Source organism: Callithrix jacchus, chromosome 12 (genome assembly GCF_049354715.1).
Source record: "Callithrix jacchus isolate 240 chromosome 12, calJac240_pri, whole genome shotgun sequence".
Lineage (NCBI taxonomy): Eukaryota > Metazoa > Chordata > Mammalia > Primates > Cebidae > Callithrix > Callithrix jacchus.
Genome location: NC_133513.1, coordinates 84,181,599 through 84,207,257, shown reverse-complemented (window position 1 = coordinate 84,207,257; position 25,659 = coordinate 84,181,599). Strand labels below are relative to the sequence as shown.

The following is a 25,659-nucleotide window of genomic DNA, read 5'->3' as shown; positions in this document are numbered from 1 at the left end:
TGCTTTGCTTTTCATATGTTAACCCTGTATACCCTGAGGCAGATACCATTTTTTAAAACCTTGTTTTTGCATTTTTTGTAGCACCTAGCACAAAGTTAAACATAACAGATGGTCGATAATTGGTAGTTACATTTTGTCCCAGGGACTCCATCAACCCCATTTACACGCACCTGATAAGCAAACTTCTCATTCTTGTTGCTGAACTTTCCATCAAATCCTCTCCACACAACTTAAGCTCACCCTCAAGCTCTTCCCCTCATCTTTCATTATGGGCTAGCATCCCTTTAAAATTCTCAACTAATTTCCTCCCATTTCTCTTCATCTCCCTGACCTAAGTCAAATCTAGCTCTTTCTGGAACCCACTGTACTGGTACCCTACTCCATGTAGAAACTCTCTTTTCTGTTCACCTGCAGGTATAGAAGTAGATAGTCAAATTCATCCTCACAGCCCCTGTTATTTCTGCCCCACCTCTGAGCATTTTCTTCCTTCTCATTCACCACTTTTTAAAATATTTGTAATACATCAGTAATTAATTTATAATAATCCACTCCAATCCATCAACCTCAGTAAATTTAATATTCATAACATCGGCCCTTCATAACCATACACTACTTCAAATTCTTTATTCTGCTTGACTCCATGGACTTTGCATCACCTCTCTACAGCAGCAAGGCCAAGATCCAAACACTGAAAGTCTCTGAGGGCTCTATCCTGAGCCTCTTGAACATCCTTACCTAGAACCACGTAACCTGCCATTCCTTTCAATTACCCACCATGCCTGATTTCTGCTGTGTCTCATCCACTTAATCCATGCCTGTCAGTAATCCATTTCAAATGCTGCTCCACAAACTAAGTAGATTTGGGCGAGGGCAGTTACAAAACACAGATTCCTACGTCTTGCCCGTGGAACTTTTAACTCAGCATATAGTCTCAAACTTCAATCTTAGTATACCCAGGGAATTAAATTAAAAAAAGATGCCTGAACAACATCCCCAGAAATACTGATTAAAAAGCCTGCATTTGGGCCTGGATAATGATGGCTTTAAAAGTTCCTCAGTTAATTCTTTTTTTTTTTTTTTGAGACGGAGTTTCGCTCTTATTACCCAGGCTGGAGTGCAATGGCGTGATCTCGGCTCACTGCAAGCTCTGCCTCCTGGGTTCAGCCAATTCTCCTGCCTCAGCCTCCTGAGTAGCTGGGATTACAGGCACGCGCCACCATGCCCAGCTAATTTTTTGTATTTTTAGTAGAGACAGGGTTTCACCATGTTGACCAGGATGGTCTCGATTTCTTGACCTCATGATCCACCCACCTCGGCCTCCCAAAGTGCTGGGATTACAGGCTTGAGCCACCGCGGTGGTTCCTCAGTTAATTCTACTGTGCATCTAAGGTTGAAAACCGGTACTCTAGGGTGAGATGTAGAACAGGACTTTAAGGTACTACCAAGGTAACTCTGTGGCCAGTCAGGTTTGAAACTTCTGTGTTAGGTACCTCCTGACTCCTGGAATGGACTTCATGCTTAGGTAGTCTTAGGATAAAACACTTTGGGACTGTCCTTTCCAGCATTCTTTTTCCCACCCCTGTTACCTTTCTATTAACATACAGGATACAACCTAAACTCTTCAACCTTAATTAGGGTCACTGTAAACTGATCTATTTATTTTAGTAAGCAGTCACATTCAATTGTTTCCACATTCTCATAAATATGATACAATGATTTTCTGAAAAAGTCACTATTATAGGGTCATGAATTGAGTCATAAACACAAAGTAGACAGGTAGAGCCATAAAGCTGGGGCAAAAAGGAATAATAACTGGAATATCTCAAAGAAAAAGTTATTGATGACAAGTAGGTTCATAAGCAAACCTCTAGGAGCTCTATTTAATCTACAGGAGGCTGAAAAACAACTAAAGAGGCCACAAGCTGTCTTTCCCTGCCCACCTACCTCACACACCAAGACCTTCTTTCCCTCCCCACACATACCATAGCCTTCTCTAGCTGCTGTGAAAGTCCATCACCATCCCAGTTCTCCTGTATTTCTTATTCTTTGAATGCACCAAGGACCAAGCACAGATTTTCTATACTTAGGCTCTTCACTGCTATAGCTCTGAATTGTAGCTTTGAAGTCTCTCTTTGACAAACACACACACACATATTCTGCTACAGATCCTGTCATAAATTCTGGTTTTTTTTTAGCTATCATAAAAAATCAGTGGTACTGACTCCAAAAGACTTTATAAGGCACAAGCGAGGCTGAGGCAGGAGAATGGCTTGAACCTGGGAGGTGGAGATTGCAGTGAGCTGAGATCGTGCCACTGCACTCCAGCCTGGTGACACAGCAAGACTCCGTTTCAATTAAAAAAAAAATACTCAAGTTTTTCTATGTATCTTTATCCTCTTCTATTCCAACTTACATCTTTTCAAAGTTTAATTCAAAATTTAAATTTTTTTCTTGAATATATTCTCTTTGTCTAGTAGTACAAGTCCATAATCCTCTATTTACAATTTCAAAGTCCTATAAATTCTTGAAACTGAAATATTTTTGCAACTCATTTAGAGGCAAAAACATTCACCTGTCCTGAACTGACTTGAAGCTACAGACTTTGTTCCCTTTAGCATGAACACATACATTTCACTGCAATTATTAATATGCTTGATTAGAGAGAACTGGCTAGGTCCTTACTGTGGGTATTAAATAACATACATGCACTCAATTACCTTTCTAAAATCTGAAAAACTTGAAATCCCAAAGCAAACTGTAGACCTGCATCCACACTTGCAAATTTTTATTCCAAAATGGCATTTTTTTCAGTTACACTGAGATAAACAGGTTTTTGGGAAAGCATTTGCTTGAGGACCTAAATCTACTCATTTAACTGTTTCTATAAGAACATGCATTTACTGTTTTAAACAACCAACTTAGAAATGAACTGCTAGAATTCTGTGAGTTAAAAACTTCCTATAAAAAATCTGAAAACCTGAGGTACTGGCATCAAGAGCCAGGTTTCCAAACAGCTGGGTGACAAATTCCTTCAAAGCATTTCCCAGGGTAATCCCTAACCCCAGCTCTAATCTACCAATCAACTGTAGCTACCCTTTTAAATGTGTATCATACAGCCCACAATTTGCTGCCTTGATTTAACTTAAAGAGCTTGTTTTAACAATTTCCAGTTATCACGGCCCTCAGACATTTTTTAAAACCTACCGAATCCAAACATTATTCCTAACACCAATACAGTACTTAACGAAGAGTGAGCTATTTTGGTAACTTCTTAGTCATTTTAAGAGGGAGGTTTTAAGAAATGAATTGCAAGTAGGAATAAAGAAAATGTATAATGTTCACTAAACTTTTACTATTTTGTCACACACAACTGCATGACAAGTCATGATCTTTAAATATATCAAAGCAAACTTTCAAAAAGTACTTAAATATTATGTCAAAATTAAAAATTGCAAAATCCGAGATTAATTTTTTTTAATTGTGCTTCAAATTAACCAGTCACCACCACCAGTAAAAATAGGGAAAGTGGGGGAGGGGGCTGCCCCATGACATCATCTGGCAATATGTAGTTTGAAGCCTGAGAGCGCTCTCCAAATAACCCTTAGGAAGATACAGCTGGGAAATCATCCCTGTCAAGCTTAGATAACTTGAGTTTAAATAAAAGGTTCAAAAAGCCTCCCCCAACCTGAGTCACATGTCTGTACCATATGAAAAATAAAACCATCACTGATGCATCTACCTCCCACTACCCTGACAGCAACGGAAAGGTCACAATTAAGCGGAAACTCGCCGCAGAGCCTGCTTAATCTGAAGGGGGAAGGGAAAGAAAAGCGAGGAAAAAGACAAAAATCTGCGCGCCTCCAAGGAAGGCAGGCACCTCTGCGGAAAACCCACTCCCGCCTGCTGACACCTATGCTCATCCAACAGATCATGCCGATTCAAGACGCAGGTCATGCTCTTCGAGAAAGTGGGGGCCCAAGCCCTAGAAAATAACCCAAACATCCAGCGGCACCGACCACCCCCAACATTTCCCGAGGGTGGAAGGTGTAGCTCCCGAAGTGTTCGGGGATGTCCACGAGGCACAACTCTTTATATTTCGGCCCAAGGAAGGGCGGCCTGGGTGCGTCTTCCTGCACTGCCCGGGGGACCCTAGGGGAGACGCGGGCCTCCCGGAGCCCCTCGCCCTGCCGCCGTCCCTCCCGACTCCCGCCGTCGGGGCGCCAGGCGGACCCGGCCCAGCACCTACCGCGGTCGCGCCGGCGCCTGCCGACACGATGGGCGGCAGCTTCTCGCGCTCCGGCTCCTTTCCTTTCCTCTCCTCAGGCGCGGCCGCCGCCACCACCAGCGGAGTGGCGGGCGAGGGTACCCGACCCGCCTCACTCATGTCGGGCCGGGCGGCGGGAGCGCCAGGCGGCGGCAGCGCCAAGTGGCGGCGGCGGCGGCCTCAATGTAGCAAGGGCTGGCGTTGCTGCTGCCGCCGCGGCCGCGAGAGGGCTCTGGGCGGCCGCTACCAGCCGCCGCCGCCGCCGCCACTCCGCCCCCGCGCCTTTGGGCGCGAGCCCGAGGCCGCGCGCCCCCACGACCACCCCCGCGCGCGACAGCCCCGCGGCGCGGCTCCCCTCCGCGCCCACAGGTTTCTTGCTCCCGCCTCCCCCGCCCACCCGGGGCTCGCGCGACGCGGCTCGGGAGCGCAGGCAGTAGCCGCCCTCATCAACCCTGAGAGAAGGCGCCGCGGTCGACGCCCGGCCGCCATGTTGTTTGCAGAGGGTCGTCCGAGATGACGAGGAGGGGACTCCCGCACCGGGGCAGTGCAGGAGAACCTAGACTAGGGATGGGCACTGAAGGAGACAAGTCGAGCCCTGCAAAGGGTTGGGCGGGGATAGAGTGTCCGAGTGGTACCAATAGGGCGGGACGTAAGCACAGACTACCCTTTACTGACGGCTCTGGCCTGCGGTGCCTAGTCCCGCGGACGAACGCCCTGCGGGTCTGGGCTGGTGGCCTTTTGCCTTTTTCTCCCAGGCGCCCACAAAGCTGCCAGCCTTTGGGCCTCTGCCCTCTTATGCTTGCCTACCCTTTTGAGCCCAGGAGAGGCGGCCCTGAGCCTGCGCAGCCTGAGGAGACAGCCTTTCCTGCTCAGCGACCGACCCTTTCGTACAAGCCTCGAGGGCCTCAACCTACACCGGCAAAGCCTGAAGGTGGGGAGGAGTGCGACGTGGTGGGCCCCACCTTCCCTCTTCCCCCACAGGATTGGACGGCCAGGCCACACTTTCCCTTCCTGTTCCTCATGTCCCTCTTTGACTGCCAAATCCGCCTCTCCTTTCCCGTTCCCACGCACCTACGTTTTGCTCTCTCCTCGCAACCCTTTGCTGCCTCCTATCCATCCCGTCTTTGTTCCTTTCTGTTTGTTAGAGATGTACGTACCCAAACCCTGCTGTACAGTCCTCAATCAAATCATTAGAAATAGGAGTAAGAACTTGAAAGCCGAAGAAGAGAGTTTTTAATTATTGAAATTAAAATATCCTCCACCTCCACCACCAGGACACCTAGACACTTTCCTTTGTTGTCGCCCTCTCCTTTTCCTTTTTCTCAGTCTACTGGAGCAGCAGAGACACCTGCTGATCTAGGAGGAGGGAGAGACTAAGAATGTGCTATATTGCCTATTAAAAGCAAGGAATTTCGATATTCAGGTCTATCAGATTTTTAATCCGTGCCTTCATTATTTTATTTGAGGTGGAGTGAATTTTTAGATTGAGTAACTAGGTCCAAATATAAGAACCAGAAATATCTCTGAAACAAACCCAAAGATGATTTGGGAGTATCTATTGTTTTACATAATTTGGAGTTATTAGTAAAACTAAGTACTAGTTATGGTGCATATGAGATGAGGTTGCATGTTTTTCAGACCCACAATTTGTAACAAGTAGATCTGAAGCAAGCAATGTTGCTTTCTAAATTATGAAATCTGACTTTAATTTATAGAAAGGCTTTCTACTTTAATATAATTGTTGTTGCCACCTATTGTTAATTAACAAAAGGTGTAGAAATAGTGCCATATAGTCAGCCAAAAAGTATTTCATTACTAATTAGCATTGAGGGAAAATGATGTATCCAGGAATTACTTTGAAGCATCCTCCTCCTTTCTATTAATATTTTTCTTAAATTCTTTTTCAGGATTTTCTTTCCTTTTTTACTGAAATGCTCATCCCATAGAGAGGAACATACCACTATTTTCTGCTTTAACAGGTCTGTATGCTGATCATTGATACAGCAACAATTCAACTGTTATTATTTTATAAAATGAAGCCTTGATTTTAACTGCAATTCCAGATATTCTGTGCTGCTAAGTCTAGGTTGATAGAACAAATACTAGAGGGAAAAGTATCCTCTTTCCTATTGTTTTCAACTAGATTTAGTAATTTGCTATAAAAATGCTTGGATGAGAAACCACTTGGATAACAGACCTTCTGCTTTCTTTTTTCATGTGTGAGACTAAATAAAAGTATGTCTGTACATGTAGTCACATTCAATAGAACAAAATGCTTAAATATTGGCAAAACAAGGCAAGTCAGAAATGTTAATTTCTGCTACTGCGCCAGAGTAGATATTAACCCATTTCTTAACAAATTCTGAGTAATTCATTTGTGAATTCTGTATTAAAAAAAAAAGATAATTTGTTCATGTTTCCTTTTACTTCTTATTAAATAAATGTCCTCAATCACACCACCTCATCCCTCCCTCATACATAGTCCAGGAGGGGGTTGGAGGGTGGGAATGGGGCCTGCTGGAAAGCTGTAGAATGATAGCTCTGGGGGAACTTGCGGTGTGCTTGAGAGACACATTACCAGCTGCCATCAGTGTATTTCTGGAGACCCAGGAGGGAAAAGAGTGTTGTAACGCAGGGCATACAGAGAGCACTGGCCATTCTGTACAGAGATATGGAGAAGGTGATTTTTAGCTATGCCAAGTGTCGGAAGTGCAACAGTGAGGGTATCCAAGTATAAACTCATTCGCTTTGGAAAAACTAGGAGTGTGGCACAAGAAGCATATCATGTTTCTAAGTCCAGATGGAAAATCTGAGCTCATTAATTTACCCATGGAGAATAGGGTTTTGCAGGGTGGGAGTGAGGGTTAGAGAACTCATTATTTCCCTGGAAGAAAAAGAAAGAAAGACAAAATTGCAAGGTAATAGAAGGTTGAAATAATAGATAACTTCTATTTTAATTACCTATAGTAATACTAATGTAAACAATAGCAAAATAGGTGCACAGGTCACCTAAGAATGGTTTATACCACTAATACCTTAATTTAGGTATAGCCATGAAATAGTGCAACTTATTTTTTAAAAAAGACATCTTTTATATATTTCAACTGACTGTTGTCCTAAAGTAAACTTAGGGAAATATACTTATTTTAGCCATGTTGACCAAATTAAAAAGATTGTTAGAACTCTTTCTTAGGTGTAATGATTGTGGATCTTTAAAATTACTCTTTAAAAAATAATTTGGCTGGGTACAGTGGCTCATGCCTGTAATTCTAAAACTTTGGGAGCCAAGGCAGGTGGCTCACTTGAGGTTAGTAGTTTGAAACTAGCTTGGCCAACATGGTGAAAGCCTGTCTCTACATACAAAAAAAAATTAGGTGGGCATTTTGGTGGGCCCCTGTAATCCCAGCTACTGGGGAGGCTGAGGTAGGAGAATTGCTTGAACCCGGGAGGCGGAGGTTGCAGTGAGCTGAGATCATACCACTGCACTCCAGCATGGGCAACAGAGTGAGACTCCATCTCAAAACAAAACAAAACAAAACAAAACAAAACAAAACAAAACAAAACAAAATCTTTATTAAAGAAAAAAAAGATGCTTTGTCATTACAGGAAAAATATTGAAAATATGGATTAGCAGAATGAGTTAAACTTTAGATATTCACTAAGACCTTGCTCTGTATCTTTACAAATCTCCTGTATTTACACACACACACACACACACCACACAGTGTTTCTTCCATTGTTTTTATAAAAATAGAACACTCTGAAAGACTGTTTTGAATCTTTGTAACTCATTCTTTAGAATAACCCCAGTGATGTGATAAATCTTTAGAGGATGTTTTTTAAAATTGCACAATGTTATACAGAGCCAAGAAGAATAAAGTGAGTGATCATCAAGCTTTGTATTTTTAATCAGACTTCTCTTGAATCTGTTCTCTGTCTGCATGACCATTGCCATTGACCTAATCAAGGCCTTCAACATCTCTAACCCCGATTATTTCCGTAGCCTGGCAACTGGTCTTGCCTTCAGTTTCTTACCTGCTCTAACAGCCACCAGAATGACCTCTTCAAAATATATAATTTCTTGCCAGCCCTTTGTTTTAAAATTCCGTAGTAGTCTTTCAAACCCTTTATGCTAAAAATTCCGCTTTCAAACCCTTTATGCTAGTGTGGCATTCTTCTGAATTCTTTCAAAAGAAGGCATTTTCTTAATATCCTAAATAGAATCATTCCTTTCTTTCTGCTACCAGATCATGTTGTATACATTATAGACCTGTTATAATACATCATAGTTATTTGTTTCCCTAATAAGTCATGGCATGGATGGGAAAGACTGTATCTAATTACTCCTTGAGTCCCCACTACCTGGAGTGTGCTATTGAGGAGGCACTCAGCAAACTCAGAAGAAAGGAAACAAAATGTTTTCTTGAAGTGGTTTATACAGGGGCTCTGAAATCTTTTCCAAAGATAAATTATAAAAATGCTCTGAGTGATGGACTAGACTCATTCAGATGATTTGGTCTTGATATTGCTTCTTTAAAATCTTAATCTTCTAGAGCAGTGCTATCAGTAGCACTTTCCGTAACAGGAGAAATGATCTATATCTGCACTGTCCAATATGGTAGCCAATTGCCTCATGTAGTTATTGGGCACTTGAAATGTATCTATTATCAGAGGAATTGAATTTTTAATTTTAGTTCATGTTATGTAAGGTATATTTGAACAGCCACATGTGACTAGTGGCCGCCATATTGGACAGTACATTTTAGAGCTGCATCTCAGCTGTAAAAGATCAAGTCCAAATTAGTGGCTCACTAATTAATGAGCCTCATTTGTATCTTAACCTCATTGTTCAGAATATATGTAAGCAAATGTTCACCAAAGTAATGAGAACAGGTTTAAAAGAGCTCTGATAAAAGCCTAAAAAAACTTCTTCCTTTTTTATTGTTTCTTTTTTAAATATTGTTTTCATAGGAATTTGCATTTGTTGTGAAACCAAATTTATGACGTGGCTGTATGTGTTTTCTAGTTGGTTTTGGATGTCCTCTTTAGATATTTTCAAAGGAAATGCTAATTAAAAAGTTCTAATTAGTGCTAATGCTAATTAGAGAGTTCTGCTTGATAAACTAGTTCTATAGAAATGCCACCTGTGAAATTTTAATAGTCTAACCTGGATATATTTATAACCCTTCTAAATTTAACCCCAATTTTACATTCATTTTCTACACAAAATCAAGAAAAACAACAAAACAAATCTCATATCAGAAAAATCCTATGCATGACATACCTATTTAAATTGTTCTTCAGTCTAAGTTAACTTGTGTATTCTAAAGCTGCTGAAGTCATCCAAACAAGTCAGAATGGCATATACTGCTATACATTTTTACCTTTTGTCTTGCTAAGAGTACCCTGATTTAATTTGGCATAACAGTATGCTCAAATAAAAGTGATTTCTTTTCTGGACTTTCTTGTGGCTAGGGGTGACCATATAACATTATTCTAGCCAATGAGATGTAAGCTGAACATTTTAGGGAAAATATTTGCTACCTTTATTCTTCCTGAAATGAAAATATGATATATGGACAGGGTGCTACAATCTTATACCAGGAGGCTGCAAGCATGAGGATGAAAGTCAAAACACTAAGGACAGGGTGATGGAGAGAGAGAAGGAATCTGGAACAGTCCTGAAACTATAGAACTGCTAAACGCGCTTGGACTGCCCATATCTGCATTTCTTTTTATGTGACACAAGTGAATCCCTATCTTGTTTAAATCCGTATTAGTTCTCTGTCATTTACAGCTAAACAATTCCTGTCACACTTAATGTATGCACGTATGTGCACATGCATGAGTGCGCGCGCGCGCACACACACACACACACACACACACACACACATATAAACCCATGGTTTTTTGTCTTAGTTCATTCCCAAACTTGTCAATTGGTTGAAATTCTACTGGTTTAACCTGTTGTTTGAGGCACAACTTTAATCAAGTAAAATAGCTATCTTCTTATCTCAATTCTATGATTAATAATAGTTCAGGAATTACAGTAACCTTTATAAAAACATGAATTTTCTTCTTCAGAGTTAGAAAAGATGCCTCTATACTTCAACTCATAGTATTAGAATAAAATTTGGAATTCTGAAAATTGGTTTTACTCCTGGCTCTTCCAATTTTTAACTATTTATGTAGTTCTGGCAAAATCACTGTATTTGAATTAATTTGCTTAACCTTGTATGAGTGTTGTGGAAAATGAAAAAACATGCAAAAGTGCTTTGTGAACTATGCTGCATTTTAGTGAATCCAACTTAATGAGCACTGCTAGGCACTAGAGACTGTGCTAAGCACTTTCCATGAATTTGTTCATGTCTTCTTCTCGGAAACCTGCTTTTAGTATTGCTGGAGAGTAGGGACTCATTCCCATTTCATAGATGGGCAAATTAAGGAATTATTTCTAGTAAACTGTTCAGATTCATCTCTGTTCTCTCCACAAAGCATAGACTAGCTGTTCGATAAATGTTTATGGAAGAATAAATGTTCATTTTATTTATTTTGCTATCCTATAATTGTGTACCACTTGGGACGTTATAAACCCAGAGTAGATTTGGCCACTTAATAAATGACTGCTATTGTAAGCCTACTCAGTGCCTCCCTGTTGTCCGGCATCCTAACAGGACATTTTCTTCTAGAGAAACTGAAATAATCAGCTATTACTGAGGTGAAAATCCAATCTAAGCATCTTTGGGTAATAACTCTCTGCCTTTAGAGGTTTTTAAGGACATATACAGATGATCCCTAGTCTTTAGCACACTTCCTGGCCCTCAGGCTCAACAAAGATTGTTGAATGGGTGAGCGTTAAATGCTTCACAGAGACTGCTTTTGGGGACTCGGCAACTATTAATATTATTTTATAATCATGCTTTGATCAGTAGGGTGCATTCTGGAAAGATTTTAGTAAATCTTGTATTCTTTAAACACATCAGGTATTGGAGTTGATTTACTTTTTAGTTTTTTTTTTAGCTTTATTGACGTGTAATTGAAAAATAAAAATTGTATAGATTTGAGGTATACAATGCAATGCTCTGAAATATGTGTATCTTGTGAAATAGTTACCACAATCAAACTAATATTTCTATTACCTCATATAATTACCTTTTTTTGTATGTGGTGAGAGCATTTAAGACCTCTCTTAGCAAATTTCAAGTATACAATATAGTATTATTAGCTCTAGTCACCATGCTGTTCATTAGATCTCCAGAACTTATCTTTTATGGTTCGAATGTGTCCCCTAGAGTTCATGTGCTATGAACGTAATCGCCATTGTAGTAATGAAACTTTTAAGAGGTAAGTAGGCCATGAGGGCTCTGTCTTCATGTATGAATTGATGCTTTTATCACAAGAGTGTATTTGTTATTATAGGAGTGGGTTTGTTATCCCGAGAGTGTGTTTCCTTATAGAAGAGTTTAGGCTTCTTTTGCCTCTCTCTCACTCTTTCTCACCGTTCTGCCTTCTGTAATGGAGTAACTCAGCAAGAAAACCCTCATCAGATGCTGGCACCAGAACTTTGAGCCAGTACATTTCTGTTCTTTATAAATTACCCATTCTGTAGTATTCCATGATAACAGCACAAAACAAAGGCATTATTTGTCCTACATAACTGAAATTTTCTACTTTTTAACCAACATCTCCCCATTTTTCCTGCCTCCCAGGCCATGGAAACCACCCTTCTACTCTCTGCTTCTATGAGTTTAACATTTTTAGATTCCACATATAAGTGAGGATCCATGCAGTATTTGTCTTTTTGTGCTTAGCTTATTTTACTTAGCATAATATCCTTTGGGTTCATCCTTGTCCCAAGTGACAGGATTTCCTTCTTTTTAAAGGCTGAATGACATTCCCGTGTGTGTGTGTGTGTGTGTGTGTGTGTGTCCATTCATTCATCACTTAGGTTGATTTCATTTCTTGGCTTTTGTAAATAATGCTGTAATGAATATGAAAATGCAGATATTAAGATACTGATTCCATTTCCTTTGCATGTGTATCTATTAATAGAAGTGGGATTCTTGGATCATATGGTAGTGAGGAACTTCTATATTACTTTCCATAATGGTTGTACCAATTTCCATTCCCACCAACAGTGCATAAGGGTTCTCTTTTCTCCAAATCCTCTCCAGCACTTGTTATCCTTTATCTTTTTTATAATAGCTGTTCTAATAGGTGTGAGGCAATATCTCAATGTGGTTTTGATTTGTACTTCTCTGATGATTAGAGATGTTGAACATTTTTAAATATGCCTGTTAGCCATTTGTGTGTCTTCTTTTGAGAAAAGTCTTTTCAGATCCTTTGCCCACTTTAAAATCAGTTTATTTGTCTTTTTGCCATTGAGTTGTTTGAATTCCTTACGTATTTTATGTATTAACCCCTTATCAGATGCATGGTTTGTAAATAATTTTTCCTACTGCATAGGTTGCCTCTTCACTCTGTTGATTGTTTCCTTTGCTATGCAGAAGCTTTTTAGTTCGATGCAATCTCATTTATCTATACTTGCTTCTCTTTCTTATACTTTTGTGATAATAGCCAAAATGTTCCTTTCTAAGACCTCTTTCAAGAAGCTTTTCCCCTATATTTTCTTCTAGTGGTTTTACAATTTCAGGTCTCACATTTAAGTCTTTAATCCATTCTGACCTGATTTTTGTAGATGGTGTGAGGTAAGGATCTAATTTTATTATTATTATTATTATTATTATTATTATTTGAGATGGAGTTTCACTCTTGTTTTTTGGCTAGAGTGCAATGGCATGATCTCAGCTCATTGCAACTTCCACCCCATGAGTTCAAGCAATTCTCCTGCCTCAGTCTCCTGAGTAGCTGGGATTACAGGCCTGGCCACCACTGTCAGCTAATTTTGTATTTTTAGTAGAGACAGGGTTTCACCATGTTGGTCAGGCTGGTCTTGATTTCCTGACCTCAGGTGATCTGCCCACCTTGGCCTCCCAAAGTGCTTGGATTACAGGTGTGAGACACTGCATCTGGCCTAATTTTATTCTTCTGCATGCAAATATACAGTTTTCTCAGTACCATTTATTGAATAAATTAACCTTTCCTCATTGTGTGTCCCTGGCACCTTTGTCAAAGATCAATTGACTTTAAATGAGTGGATTTATTTCTGAGGTCTCTCTTCTTTTTGATTGGTGTATGTGAATGTTTTCATGCCAGTATCATACTATTTTTATTTACTATAGCTTTGTAATATATTTTGAAATCAGGTAGTGTGATGCCTCCAGCTTTGCTCTTCTTGATCAGGATGACTTTGGCTATTTGATCTTTTGTGATTTCATGTGAATTTTAGGATTGCTTTTTCTATTTATGTAAAAAAAAAAGCCATTGGAATTTTGATAGAGATTACACTGAATATGTAGATTGCCTTGGGTAGTTTGGACATTTTAACAAATGGCATTGTTTTCTTAATTTCTTTTTTGAATAGTTAATTGTTAGTCTACAGGCTAATAATGTTGTGTGTTTATTTTACATCCTGCAACTTTACTAAATTTATTAGTTCTAACATTTTTTGTGGAGTCCTTAGAGTTTATTATACACACCGTCCCTTATGATGGTATTATTTATGAATTTTTGACTTTACAAGGAGTTTATTAAGATATAATCTCATTATAAATAGAGGAGTATCTGAATTATGATGGCTCACCTTATGATTTTTCAACCTTTTGATTGATTTATTGGGATATAACTTGACACATTCCAACTTAGAGATTTTCAACTTACCGTTGGTTTATTGGGATGTAACCACATTATAAATTTAGGGGCATCTGTGTGTAAGATCATGCCACCTCCAAACAGTGAAAAATTTACTTCTTCCTTTTCTATTTGATGACTTTTGTGTTTTCATCTTGTGTAATTGCTCTGACCAGGACTTCTAGTACTATGTTGAATAGAAATGGTAAGAGTGGGCATCTCTGTCTTGTTCCTGATCTTAGAGGAAAAGCTTTTAGCTTTTCACCATTAAGTACGATGTTAGCTGTGGGTGTGTCATATGTGGCCTTTATTAGATTGAGGTACATTCCTTCTATACCTAATTTGTTGAGCATTTTTATGATAAAAGGATTTGAATTTGGTCAAATGCTTTTTCTGCACCTACTGAGATGATCATATGATTTATATTCTTCATTCTGTTAATGTGGTATATCACATTTATTGATTTGAACTATCTTTGCATCCCAGGGATAAGTCCCATTTGATCATTATATATATGTTAATATGCTCTTGAAGTTGGTTTGCTAGTATTTTGTTGAAAATTTTTGTGGCTATATTCATCAGGGATATTGGTCTGTATTTTTCTTGTAGAATCCTTGTCTGGCTTAACATCAGAGTAATGTTGGTCATAAAATGAATCTGGAAGTGTTCCTCCTCTTCAATTTTTAGAAAAGTTTGAGAAAAATTAATGTTAATTATTCTGTAAAAGTTTGATAGAATTTACCAGTGAAGCCATCAGGTTCTGGGCCTTTTTTCTTGGGAGGTTTTTGGTTGCTGATTTAATCTCATTACCTATTATGGGTCTGTTCACATTGCCTACTTCTTCATGTCTTCAGCCTTATTAGGGTGTATGTTTATAGAAATTTATTCATTTCTTCTAGGTTACCCAACTTATTGCTATGCAGTTGCTCATTTTAGTCTCTTATGATCCTTTGTATTTCTGTACTATCAGTTGTAATGTTTACTCTTTCATTTGTAATTTTATTTGAGTCTCTTCTTCATTAGATTCGTCAATCTTACCTTTTCAAAAAATCAACTCTCAGTTTCGTTATTTTCAATAAATTTTTCTTGTCTCATTTTATTTATTTTTGTTTGGATCTTTATTTCTTTCCTTCTGTTAGCTTTTGTATGGTTTGTTCTATTTTCTAGTTCCTTAAAGTTAAAGGCTAAATTCTTTGAGATCTTTTTTTATTTTCTTAATATAGGCAGTCAGCACGACAAATTTCCCTCTTAGAACTGCTTTCACTATAAGTTTCGGTATATTGTTTCTTTTTTTTTTTTTCCTGAATGTTGTAACATTTAGCTACTTGCTTTTATTTAATATTAAAGTTTGCCATGGATTATTTTCTTGATTTAAATTAACATCTATTTGTTGAGCAAATTTTATATTACTTTTATTTTTTTATTTTTTATTTTTTATTGGATTTTAGGTTTTGGGGTACATGAGCAGAGCATGTAAGACAGTTGAGTAGGAACACACATGGCAGTGTGCTTCGCTTTCCTTCTCCCCTTCATCCACATTTGGCATTTCTCCCCAGGCTATCCCTCCCCACCTCCCCCTCCCACTGGCCCTCCCCTTTTCCCCCAATAGACCCCAGTGTTTAGTACTCCCCTTTCTGTTTCCATGTGTTCTCATTTTTCATCACCCGCCTATGAGTGAGAATATGCGGTGTTTCATTTTCTGTTCTTGTGTCAGTTTGCTGAGGATGACGTTCTCCAGATTCATCCATGTCCCTACAAATGACACAAACTCATCATTTCTGATTGCTGCATAATATTCCATGGTGTATATGTGCCACATCTTTCCAATCCAGTCTATTATCAATGGGCATTTGGGTTGATTCCAGGTCTTTGCTATTGTAAACAGTGCTGCAATGAACATTCGTGTACATGTGTCCTTATAGTAGAACGATTTGTAGTCTTTTGGATATATACCCAGTAATGGGATTGCTGGGTCAAATGGAATTTCTATTTCTAAGGCCTTGAGGAATCGCCACACTGTCTTCCACAATGGTTGAACTAATTTACACTCCCACCAACAGTGTAAAAGTGTTCCTTTTTCTCCACATCCTCTCTAGCATCTGTTGTCTCCAGATTTTTTAATGATCGCCATTCTAAGTGGCATGAGATGGTATCTCAATGTGGTTTTGATTTGCATCTCTCTGATGACCAGTGACGATGAGCATTTTTTCATATGATTGTTGGCCTCATATATGTCTTCTTTTGTAAAGTGTCTGTTCATATCCTTTGCCCACTTTTGAATGGGCTTGTTTGTTTTTTTCCTGTAACTCCGTTTGAGTTCTTTGTAAATTCTGGATATCAGCCCTTTGTCAGATGGGTAAACTGCAAAAATTTTTTCCCATTCTGTTGGTTGCCGATCCACTCTAGTGACTGTTTCTTTTGCAGAAGCTGCGGAGTTTCATTAGGTCCCATTTGTCTATTTTGGCTTTTGTTGCCAATGCTTTTGGTGTTTTGTTCATAAATTCCTTGCCTACTCCTATGTCCTGGATAGTTTTGCCTAGATTTCCTTCTAGGGTTTTTATGGTGCCAGGTCTTATGTTTAAGTCTTTAATCCATCTGGAGTTAATTTTAGTGTAAGGTGTCAGGAAGGGGTCCAGTTTCTGCTTTCTGCACATGGCTAGCCAGTTTTCCCAACACCATTTGTTAAACAGGGGATCCTTTCCCCCTTGCTTGTTTTTGTCAGGTTTATCAAAGATTGTATAGTTGTAGATGTGTTGTGTTGCCTCCGGTGCCTCTGTTTTGTTCCATTGGTCTATATCTCTGTTTTGGTACCAGTACCATGCTGTTTTGATTACTGTAGCCTTGTAGTATAGTTTGAAATCCGGTAGTGTGATGCCCCCCGCTGTGTTCTTTTTGCTTAGAATTGACTTGGCTATGCGGGCTCTCTTTTGGTTCCATATGAAGTTCATGGTGGTTTTTTCCAGTTCTGTGAAGAAAGTCAATGGTAGCTTGATGGGGATAGCGTTGATTCTGTAAATTACTTTGGGCAGTATAGCCATTTTCACAATATTAATTCTTCCTAACCATGAACATGGAATGTTTCTCCATCTGTTTGTGTCCTCTCTGATTTCATTGAGCAGTGGTTTGTAGTTCTCCTTGAAGAGGTCCCTTACGTTCCTTGTGAGTTGTATTCCAAGGTATTTTATTCTTTTTGTGGCAATTGTGAATGGTAGTTCGTTCTTGATTTGGCTTTCTTTAAGTCTGTTATTGGTGTAGACGAATGCTTGTGATTTTTGCACATTGATTTTATATCCTGAGACTTTGCTGAAGTTGCTTCTCAGTTTCAGGAGTTTTTGGGCTGAGGTGATGGGGTCTTCTAGGTATACTATCATGTCGTCTGCAAATAGAGACAATTTGGCTTCCACCTTTCCTATTTGAATACGCTTTATTTCTTTTTCTTGCCTGATTGCTCTGGCTAGAACTTCCAGAACTATATTAAATAGGAGTGGTGAAAGAGGGCATCCTTGTCTAGTGCCAGATTTCAAAGGGAATGCTTCCAGTTTTTGCCCATTCAGTATGATATTGGCTATTGGTTTGTCATAAATAGTTTTTATTACTTTGAGATATGTTCCATCGATACCGAGTTTATTGAGGGTTTTTAGCATAAAGGGCTGTTGAATTTTGTCGAATGCCTTCTCTGTGTCAGTTGAGATAATCATGTGGTTTTTGTTTTTGGTTCTGTTTATGTGGTGAATTACGTTTATAGACTTGCGTATGTTGAACCAGCCTTGCATCCCCGGGATGAATCCTACTTGATCATGGTGAATAAGTTTTGATTTGCTGTTGCATTTGGCTTGCCAATATTTTATTGAAGATTTTTGCATCTATGTTCATCATGGATATTGGCCTGAAGTTTTCTTTTCTTGTTGGGTCTCTGCCGGGTTTTGGTATCAGGATGATGTTGGTCTCGTAAAATGATTTGGGTGGTATATTGTTTCTATTTTTGTCTCAAGATTTACTTTTAACCTTTCAAAAAATTTCTTCTTAAATCATTGGTTGTTTCAGAGTATGTTAATTTCTACATATTTATGAATTTTTAAATTGTTTTTCTGTTATTGATTTTTAGTTTTATACTATTGTGGTACCAAAAGATGATTTCAATCTTATATTTGTTAAGACTTATTTTGTAGCCTAACATATCTATTTTGGAGATTGTTCACAGAACATGCACTTGCAAAGAATATGCATTCTACTGCCGTTGGATGGACTATTCTGTATATATCTGTTAAGTCCATTTGGTCTATAGTGTTGTTCAAGCCCTCTGTTTCCTTAGTGATTTTCTGTACAGATGATATATCCATTATTGAAAGCGGGGTGTTGAAATCATCTACTATTATCAAATTGCCATATATTTATTCCTTCAAGTCTATTAATATTTTGCTTTATACATTTATATGCTCTGATGCTAAGCACTTACATTTTATAACTGTTATATTCTCTTGATGAATTGACTCCTTTTTCATTATATAATGACCTTGTTTGTCTGTTATTACAGTTTTTGACCTATAATCTATTTTGTCAGACATAAGTATAGCTATTTCTGGCTCTCTTTTGGTTACTATTTGCATGGTATATATCCTTTTTCATCTCTTCACTCTGAGTCTATGTGTTGTCCATAAACCTAAAGTGAGTCTCTTGTGGGCAGCATGTAGTTGGATGCTGTGTTTGTTTTATACAATTATTCAGCAACACTATGTCTTTTGATTGGAGAATTTAATCCATTTACAATTAAATGAATTATTGATAGTAAGGACTGACTACATACAGTTTGAGTATCCCTAATCTGAAAATTCAAAATCCAGAATACTCCATATCTTAAAACTTTTTGAGGGGTGACATGATGCTCCAAGAAAATGTTCATTGGAACATTTTGGATTTTGGATTTTTGAATTAAAGATTCTGAGCTGGTCTGTATAATGAAAATATTCTAAAACCAAAAAAAAAAAAAAAAAAACTTAAATACCTCTAGCCCCACATTTCACATAAGGGATACTCAATCTATTCGGTCATTTTGTGAATTCTTTTCTGTTTTTAGTTTCTTTGTTTCTTTCCTTCTCTCTTGCTGCCTCCATTTGCTATTTGATGATTTTCTAAAGTGATATGCTTTAATATCTTTCTCTTTTGTGCAACCGACAGGTTTTTTTCCTTGTGCATACTATGGAACTTGCACAAGACGTCTTATAACAGCCTACTTTAAGTCAATAAAAGCTTAACTCTGACTGCATACAAAAACTCTGCACCTTAACTTCTCTCTCCCCTGCTCATAAGTTATGTTATTGATGCCACAATTTATATCTTTTTATGTTGTATATCTAGTAGCAAATTATTATTGCTATAGTTATTTTTAATACTTTTGTCTTTTATACTAGAGTTAAAATTGATTTACACACTACCACATTACAGTATTGGAGTATTCTGAATTTGACTATATTATTATCTTTATAATATTTTTTACTTTTGTATATTTTAGTGTTACTAATGATAATAATGTTACTTTCATTTCTGCTTGAAGAACTTTCTTTAGCATCTTTTATAAGTCGAGTGTAGTAGGAAGGAAATCCCTCAGCTTTTGTTTGTCTTTATCTCTCCTTCATTTCTGAAGGACAGCTTTGCCAATAGTGTTTCTGGTTGAAAATCTTACTCATATTATTCTTTCAGCACTTAGAAACGTGATCTCACTCTCTCCTTGCATGTGAGATCTCTGTTGAGAAATCTGACTATTAGCCGGATGCACTGAAATTCATTTTATGTGACAAATTGCTTTTCTTTTGCTGCTTCAAAATTCTTTCTCTTTGATTCTTGACAACTTGATTATAAGGTGTCTCAATGAATATCTCTTTATGTTTAATCTATTTAAAGTTCTTTGGGCTTGGTAAAGCCAGAGTTTCCATCTGCATATTTGGGAAGTTTTCTGTAATTATTTCTTTAAGCTTTCTTCCCTCTTTCTCTCTGCTTTTGTTTGAGTCTCTCTTGGCGGATATATTGGTTTGCTTGATGGTATCCCATAAGTCCTGCAGACCTTTTTCATTCTTTTGTTGTTGTTGTTCCTCTGACTGAATAATTTCAAGTAGCCTGTCATTGAGCTCACTGATTTCTTTCTTCTCCTTGATTTTGTCAGCTCGTTGAAACTTTCTATAGAATTTTTCAGTTGCATTATGTTTCTCAGCTCCAGATTTTCTGTTGGATTTATTTTGGTGTGGCTTCAATCTCTTTGTTGAACTTCTAATTTTGTTCAAGAATTGTTTTCCTGATTTTGTTTTGTTATCTATCTGCATTTCTTTTGCAGTTCACTGAGCCTCTTTAAGACAATCGTTTTGAATTGTTTGTCAGACAGTTTGTAGATTTCTATTTATTTAGGATCAGTAACTGATGATTTATTTTATTCCTTTAGGACTGTATGTTTTCTTGATCCTTTTGGCCTTGCTTTGGCATTTGTAGAAGTAGGCACATCTTTCAGTCTTTATAGACTGGCTTCAGCAAGGAAAGTACTTCACCAGTCAGCCCATCCAAAGATTCTGGGTGGGCTGACTGAAACGGTCTATTGGTGGGCTTCATACTAGAGTCCCCAAGTGATCTGAACTGGTGACTGTTTCCATGGGTGGATGGGCCTGGTGCTTCAATACCTGGAAGCTGGCCTGTTCCTAGAGTCTACTGGAGTGAACTTAGTGACTAGATCTGGGAGGATGGGCCTAGTGCTTGGCTCCATGAGGCCAGGCCTGGAGTCTAGGGTTGTAGGGGCTGGCCTGATGCCTGTGTTAATGGGGGCTAAACTGGCACTGAGGCAGGCCTTGATTCTGAGTCTGTAGAGGCTGGCCTCTTGCTGGGGTGGGCTTGGAGCCTGGGTCCTAGGAGTCTCAGGTGGCCAGTGTAGGTAGCCCTAGGATTCTCTGGGGCAGGCCTGGTGATGGGGTTTGCAGTGACATTTGATGTTCACTAAACTTTCCTTCCTCCCTCACACAGGGCCTTTCTATCCATACTACACTACTCAGGCTACTATTACTTGGGGGTAGAGTGATATAGATAATATGAAACTATCCTTTCCACTCTCTACAATGCATCTTTCCCCATCTCTATGCTCCACTGTGCCATAATCTCTCAGCTAGATTTCCCAGCTGTTGTGAAGGCATTCTCATGTATGGATGGTTGTTCAAATTGATATTTCTGTGAGGAAACTAGTGCTGGAAGCTCCTATTCTACCATCTTACTGATGCAATTCTGGAATTTACTTTTTAAAGAGCAGGCAAATATGAGATTGATTTCCAGTATCACTATTTAGGCAAAGGCATTAATACTCCTGAGATGCTAAAGAAAGTTCTTCAAGCAGAAATGAAGATTTACTCACATGGTAAATCTCCATAAAAAAAGGAGGTACTTTAAGCCTTCCTGGGGCCACTCTGTTATATTTTTCTTCAAAGGAGGCTGATGTGCTGTGTTATTTTAGCAGCCATAGGATAAAAGGATCCTGTGGTATGAGGATTGCCCACATGAGGACACCTTCCAGGATGTCAGGGAGTTCCTGGCTTCATGGTCTGTGCTAATGCAGTCTAATGATCAACCAAAAGAAAATCCCAAATGCACAAGTGAAAAAAATCCAAACTGTTGACACAGGTTTAATATCAGCTACTTTTATGTACAGCTGTATAAGTTCAAAAAAGCTATCCTATGTATATATACAAAAGTTGTTTATACACAGGTCTGTACATAAGGGTCTATACATTTATTTCCTCAGAACCCTTAGATGCCACCTTGTGGTGAGGACACCAACACTTCCTTCTTTGACCCTTCTGTTCAGTGCAAAGGAAATTTTCTTAGTCACAGAATGCTAAATGGCACTAAAATATCTACTTCTACAATATAGATGTATTAATATATTAGTAAAGAATCTCACAGTGGAAGTCAAGAAGTTCCATGATGATCTTGAAACTCATATGCTTTCATAATTTATACTGATCATAAACCTCTTTTGGAAACACATTTCTAAGGAGAAATCTGAATTCTTAGTGATGTCCACAACAATTTATATTGTTAGATTCTTTTGTTTATTGCTACTGATGAGACATTTGTCTATAAGCCCACAAAAGCTAGGCTCAATGTCAGTGCTCTCTGCTATTTCCCACAGATATGTCTCCATATCTGCTTTTAAGAGGGCACACAGCTCAAAGTAAATCAGTGCAAGTACGTCTCCTGGGTGATTCATTCAGGAATGGGAACTTGACCTAATTCAGGTTAGCAAGAGATGAAGTGTTTTTCCAGGATCGTTTAAGTCAGACTGCTTCTTTACATAGAGTACTTGCAGGAACAAGCTCTTCTCTCTTCCAAGATGTGGTGGAGGAAGCAAGTTCCCAGGAAATTGGAGATAGATCTCTTCAGAATGAAGCTGACGCCACGGAGGGCTGAGAGGAAGAAACAAAAGGAACCAGATGTTTGATGACGTTGATGAGCTACTGAACTCCTTTGACTCATTTAGTCCTCTTTATTTTAAGAAAGAGTTTGAGTTTTATTATTGTTGTCGTTGTTGTTGTTGTTATTACTTGCAACAAAACAAGTCCTAGCTGGGATGGTAACTTTGGGAGTGGGCCCATAAATCCTAATTTTTAATGATCTACTCCAGGTGATTCTGAAGCAGATGGTGGTAGATCTAGTCTAATATGTTTTGCCAGAATCATTTTCAGAGAGTAGTGGTGTTTGCTTCCTAATCTTAGTTTTGAAAACTTTTAAGGAAAACACATAGGTTAATTACAACATTTAACAAAATTATATTTAATGAATTGTATTTTGATGGATTGAGTCATTTGTCCATAATACATCTAACAGAGATAAATGCTCTTGAAACTTAAAATACATTTTATGCTTTTCTATAAGACATTATTTCATTGCAGCCGCAGTGACACCAATTTTAACTTTTTTATCTGTTGAAGTGGAGAAAATGGGCTTTAAGTAATCATTACTTAGTGAAAATTGAACTGTCATCTTAAATCGTTGACAGTCAGATTCGAAAATATAAACAAAACTAAGTTCCTGTACTCTTCAACTCCACACAAGTAAAAATGCTGCATAAAATTGATAGTACGATTATCATCATTTTACCCTTTCAGATGTCAGCTCATCCTATTCATCTATATTCTGTTGATGAAATAGTTAAATATTAAAAGTTAATGAATGCCAGTTAAAAATGGACCCCCAAAATGTATTGTTTATTAACCTATATCTTAGAGGATTAGGCATAAAAATATTTTATAAATGGCAATTCTTAAATATTCTTAATGTTAATTGAATTAATATTCAGTTATTTGAAGCTGCTCATTATATCTGTGATTAACCTTATACTTTTTTAAAGAGATGATGTTTCATAAGGAAAAGACATAAAGGGAAAAAGATTAAAATAATCTTAATATAGTCTTATAAAGGGCTGGGTGTGGTGGCACACGCCTGTAATTCCACCAATTTGGGAGGCTGAGGTGGGTGGATCACTGAGGTCAGGAGTTTGAGACTGGCCTGACCAACATGATGACACCCCATCTCTACTAAAGATACAAAAATTAGCTGGACATGGTTGTGGGCATCTGTAATCTCAGCTACTAGGGAGGCTCAACCAGGAGAATCACTTGAACCCAGGAGGCAGAGGTTGCAGTGAGCCAAGATCTCTCCATTGCACTCTAGCCTGGATGACAGAGGGAGACACCATCTCAAAAAAAAAAAAAAGTAAAAAAGAAAAAAAGTCTCATAAGATTCCAACCTGCCTTATTATTATTTTTTTAAATTTTATTTTATTTCTTTTGAGACAGGGTCTCATCTGTTGTCCAGGCTGAGGTGCAGTGGTGTGATCTCAGCTCACTGTAACCTCTGCCTCTTGGATTCAAGCAATTCTCCTGTCTCAGCCTCCTGAGTAGCTAGAATTACAGGCCCCTGCCACCATGCCCGGCTAATTTTTGTATTTTAAGTAGAAACAGGGTTTTGCCATGTTGGCCAGGCTGGTCTCAGACTCCTGACCTCAAGTGATTCGCCTTCTTCGGCCTCCCAATATGCTAGGATTATAGGCGTGAGCCACCACACATAGCTCCAACCTGCACTTTTAAAAGACCTTCATTCTATTAAATAAAATCATGTTATATGATTCTAAAACCCTTATCTGAGGCATGGATCTGAAATCTTGAGGCAAAAATTCCACTGGTTAGTACAGTAGGCAGAATATCTAAAATCATCTCCCAAGATGTTATATCCAGCTACCCAGGCCCTCTGTTGTGATGAGATTCAGTCCTGTGATGGTATGGTATTATATGGCATAGTTGACCTTAAGATCAGGAGAATATCCAGGTGGGCCTCATCTAATCAGATAGGCCCTGAAAACAGAAATGCTTTCTCTGGCTGGCAGCAGAGGTCAGAGAAATTCTCAGTATGAGAATTCTCTGTGTCATTGCTGGCTTTGATGTTAGAGGGAGCTACCTGAGAAGGAATATAAATGGCCCTAAGGAGCTGAGAGAGAGGTCCCTGGCTGACTGCCAGCCAGGAAACAGGGATCTGAGCCCCACAACTGCAAGGAACTGGATTCTGCCAACAATCTGAATGAGCTTTTAAGTGGGTTCTCTCTGGTAGAGCCTCCAGCCTTGTGAGCCCCTAAGTAGAGAAACCAGTCAAGTCTACCTGGACCTCTAACCCACAGAACTATGAGATCATGAATGATTTTTTAAAAATTAATTAAGTTTGTGATTTTTGACACCACAGTAGAAAACTAATGTAGTCAGGAAAATTGTGACCAAAATATTCAAGGTAGAAGGAATATCAGAGAGCTTCTATCCACTGGTGTCCTTGACAAAGAATGTCCCTAGACACAGTAGACAGTATGAAACCCAAACTCTTTCAAAGCTTTAAAAAGCTTAAATTAAGTCATATAATTATTAATCAAATAGTGCTGCACAGACCTGCTTCACCTTGATAAGCACTATTTCTTTGTTTTTACCCTTTCTTTGTTTTTGCCTAAGCACCACTTAAGCAGGGATGTTGACTCTTCTGTTTACTATTATCCTTAATGTCAAGAACAGAACCTGATAACCAGTAGGCATTCAATAAACAAATACATAATTAGGGCCAAAACTGTCATCATCAGTATTATAATGACACATTATTCAACTGCTAACAATTACTTATGCTTGAATTCATTAGAGAGATAATAATAAACTTCTTTGAATCTGTACATACAGTTAGATTGGCCAAATCATTCAAAACATAGGCTTCATGGGAAGGAAAAAGTAATAAAAGGGACATTAGTTATTAATTTGTGGTTTTTCTTTAAACATTTTTGTCCATTTCCACTTCAGAAAATCCACATGAGGAAACTGAAGCCAAGTGAGGTTAAGTAATAAATATGTAACTATTAGCTAAATTGTGGTACTGGATCTAAATGTTTATGATAGAAAGCTATTTAATCAAAATTAATCTGTCCATATTTAAAACTGATTGGTGCTTCTGCTAAATCAACTGTGGGAAGAGAAAGTGAAAACAGACTAAAAAAGCAGGCTTCAGAGCCACAGTCACCGGAACACAAACTCCATTCCATTTAGTTTAATTAAACACAACTTAGCAAACATCTATGATGTGCAAGATATTAA

The 25,659-nt window shown here is 38.4% G+C and overlaps 2 protein-coding genes across 8 annotated transcripts in view; one reads left to right on the top strand and one right to left on the bottom strand.

Moving 5' to 3' along the window:
• The window catches only part of HECTD2 (HECT domain E3 ubiquitin protein ligase 2), a 104,974-nt gene extending 99,381 nt beyond the window's left edge, over nt 1-5,593 (bottom strand). Inside the window, exon 1 of one of the 3 annotated variants that reach the window (XM_078346000.1) lies at nt 5,422-5,593. Coding sequence is in view for 1 of the 3 variants with exons in the window: in XM_002756395.7 (XP_002756441.1) it covers nt 4,247-4,384 (138 nt within the window). In the remaining 2 variants the exon portion in view is untranslated. Of the gene's footprint in view, nt 1-4,246; nt 4,499-5,071; nt 5,185-5,421 lie in introns of those variants that run through there. The other 2 variants (XM_035268456.3, XM_002756395.7) reach the window with 2 other exon arrangements.
• The window catches only part of LOC144578706 (uncharacterized), a 171,890-nt gene continuing 150,927 nt past the window's right edge, over nt 4,697-25,659 (top strand). For 3 of the 5 annotated variants that reach the window (XR_013525001.1, XR_013524999.1, XR_013525000.1), the window contains exons 1-2: nt 4,697-5,195; nt 6,172-6,243. Coding sequence is in view for 2 of the 5 variants with exons in the window: in XM_078346009.1 (XP_078202135.1) it covers nt 4,778-5,195; nt 6,172-6,194 (441 nt within the window). In the remaining 3 variants the exon portion in view is untranslated. Of the gene's footprint in view, nt 5,196-6,171; nt 6,244-22,338; nt 22,554-25,659 lie in introns of those variants that run through there. The other 2 variants (XM_078346009.1, XM_078346008.1) reach the window with 2 other exon arrangements.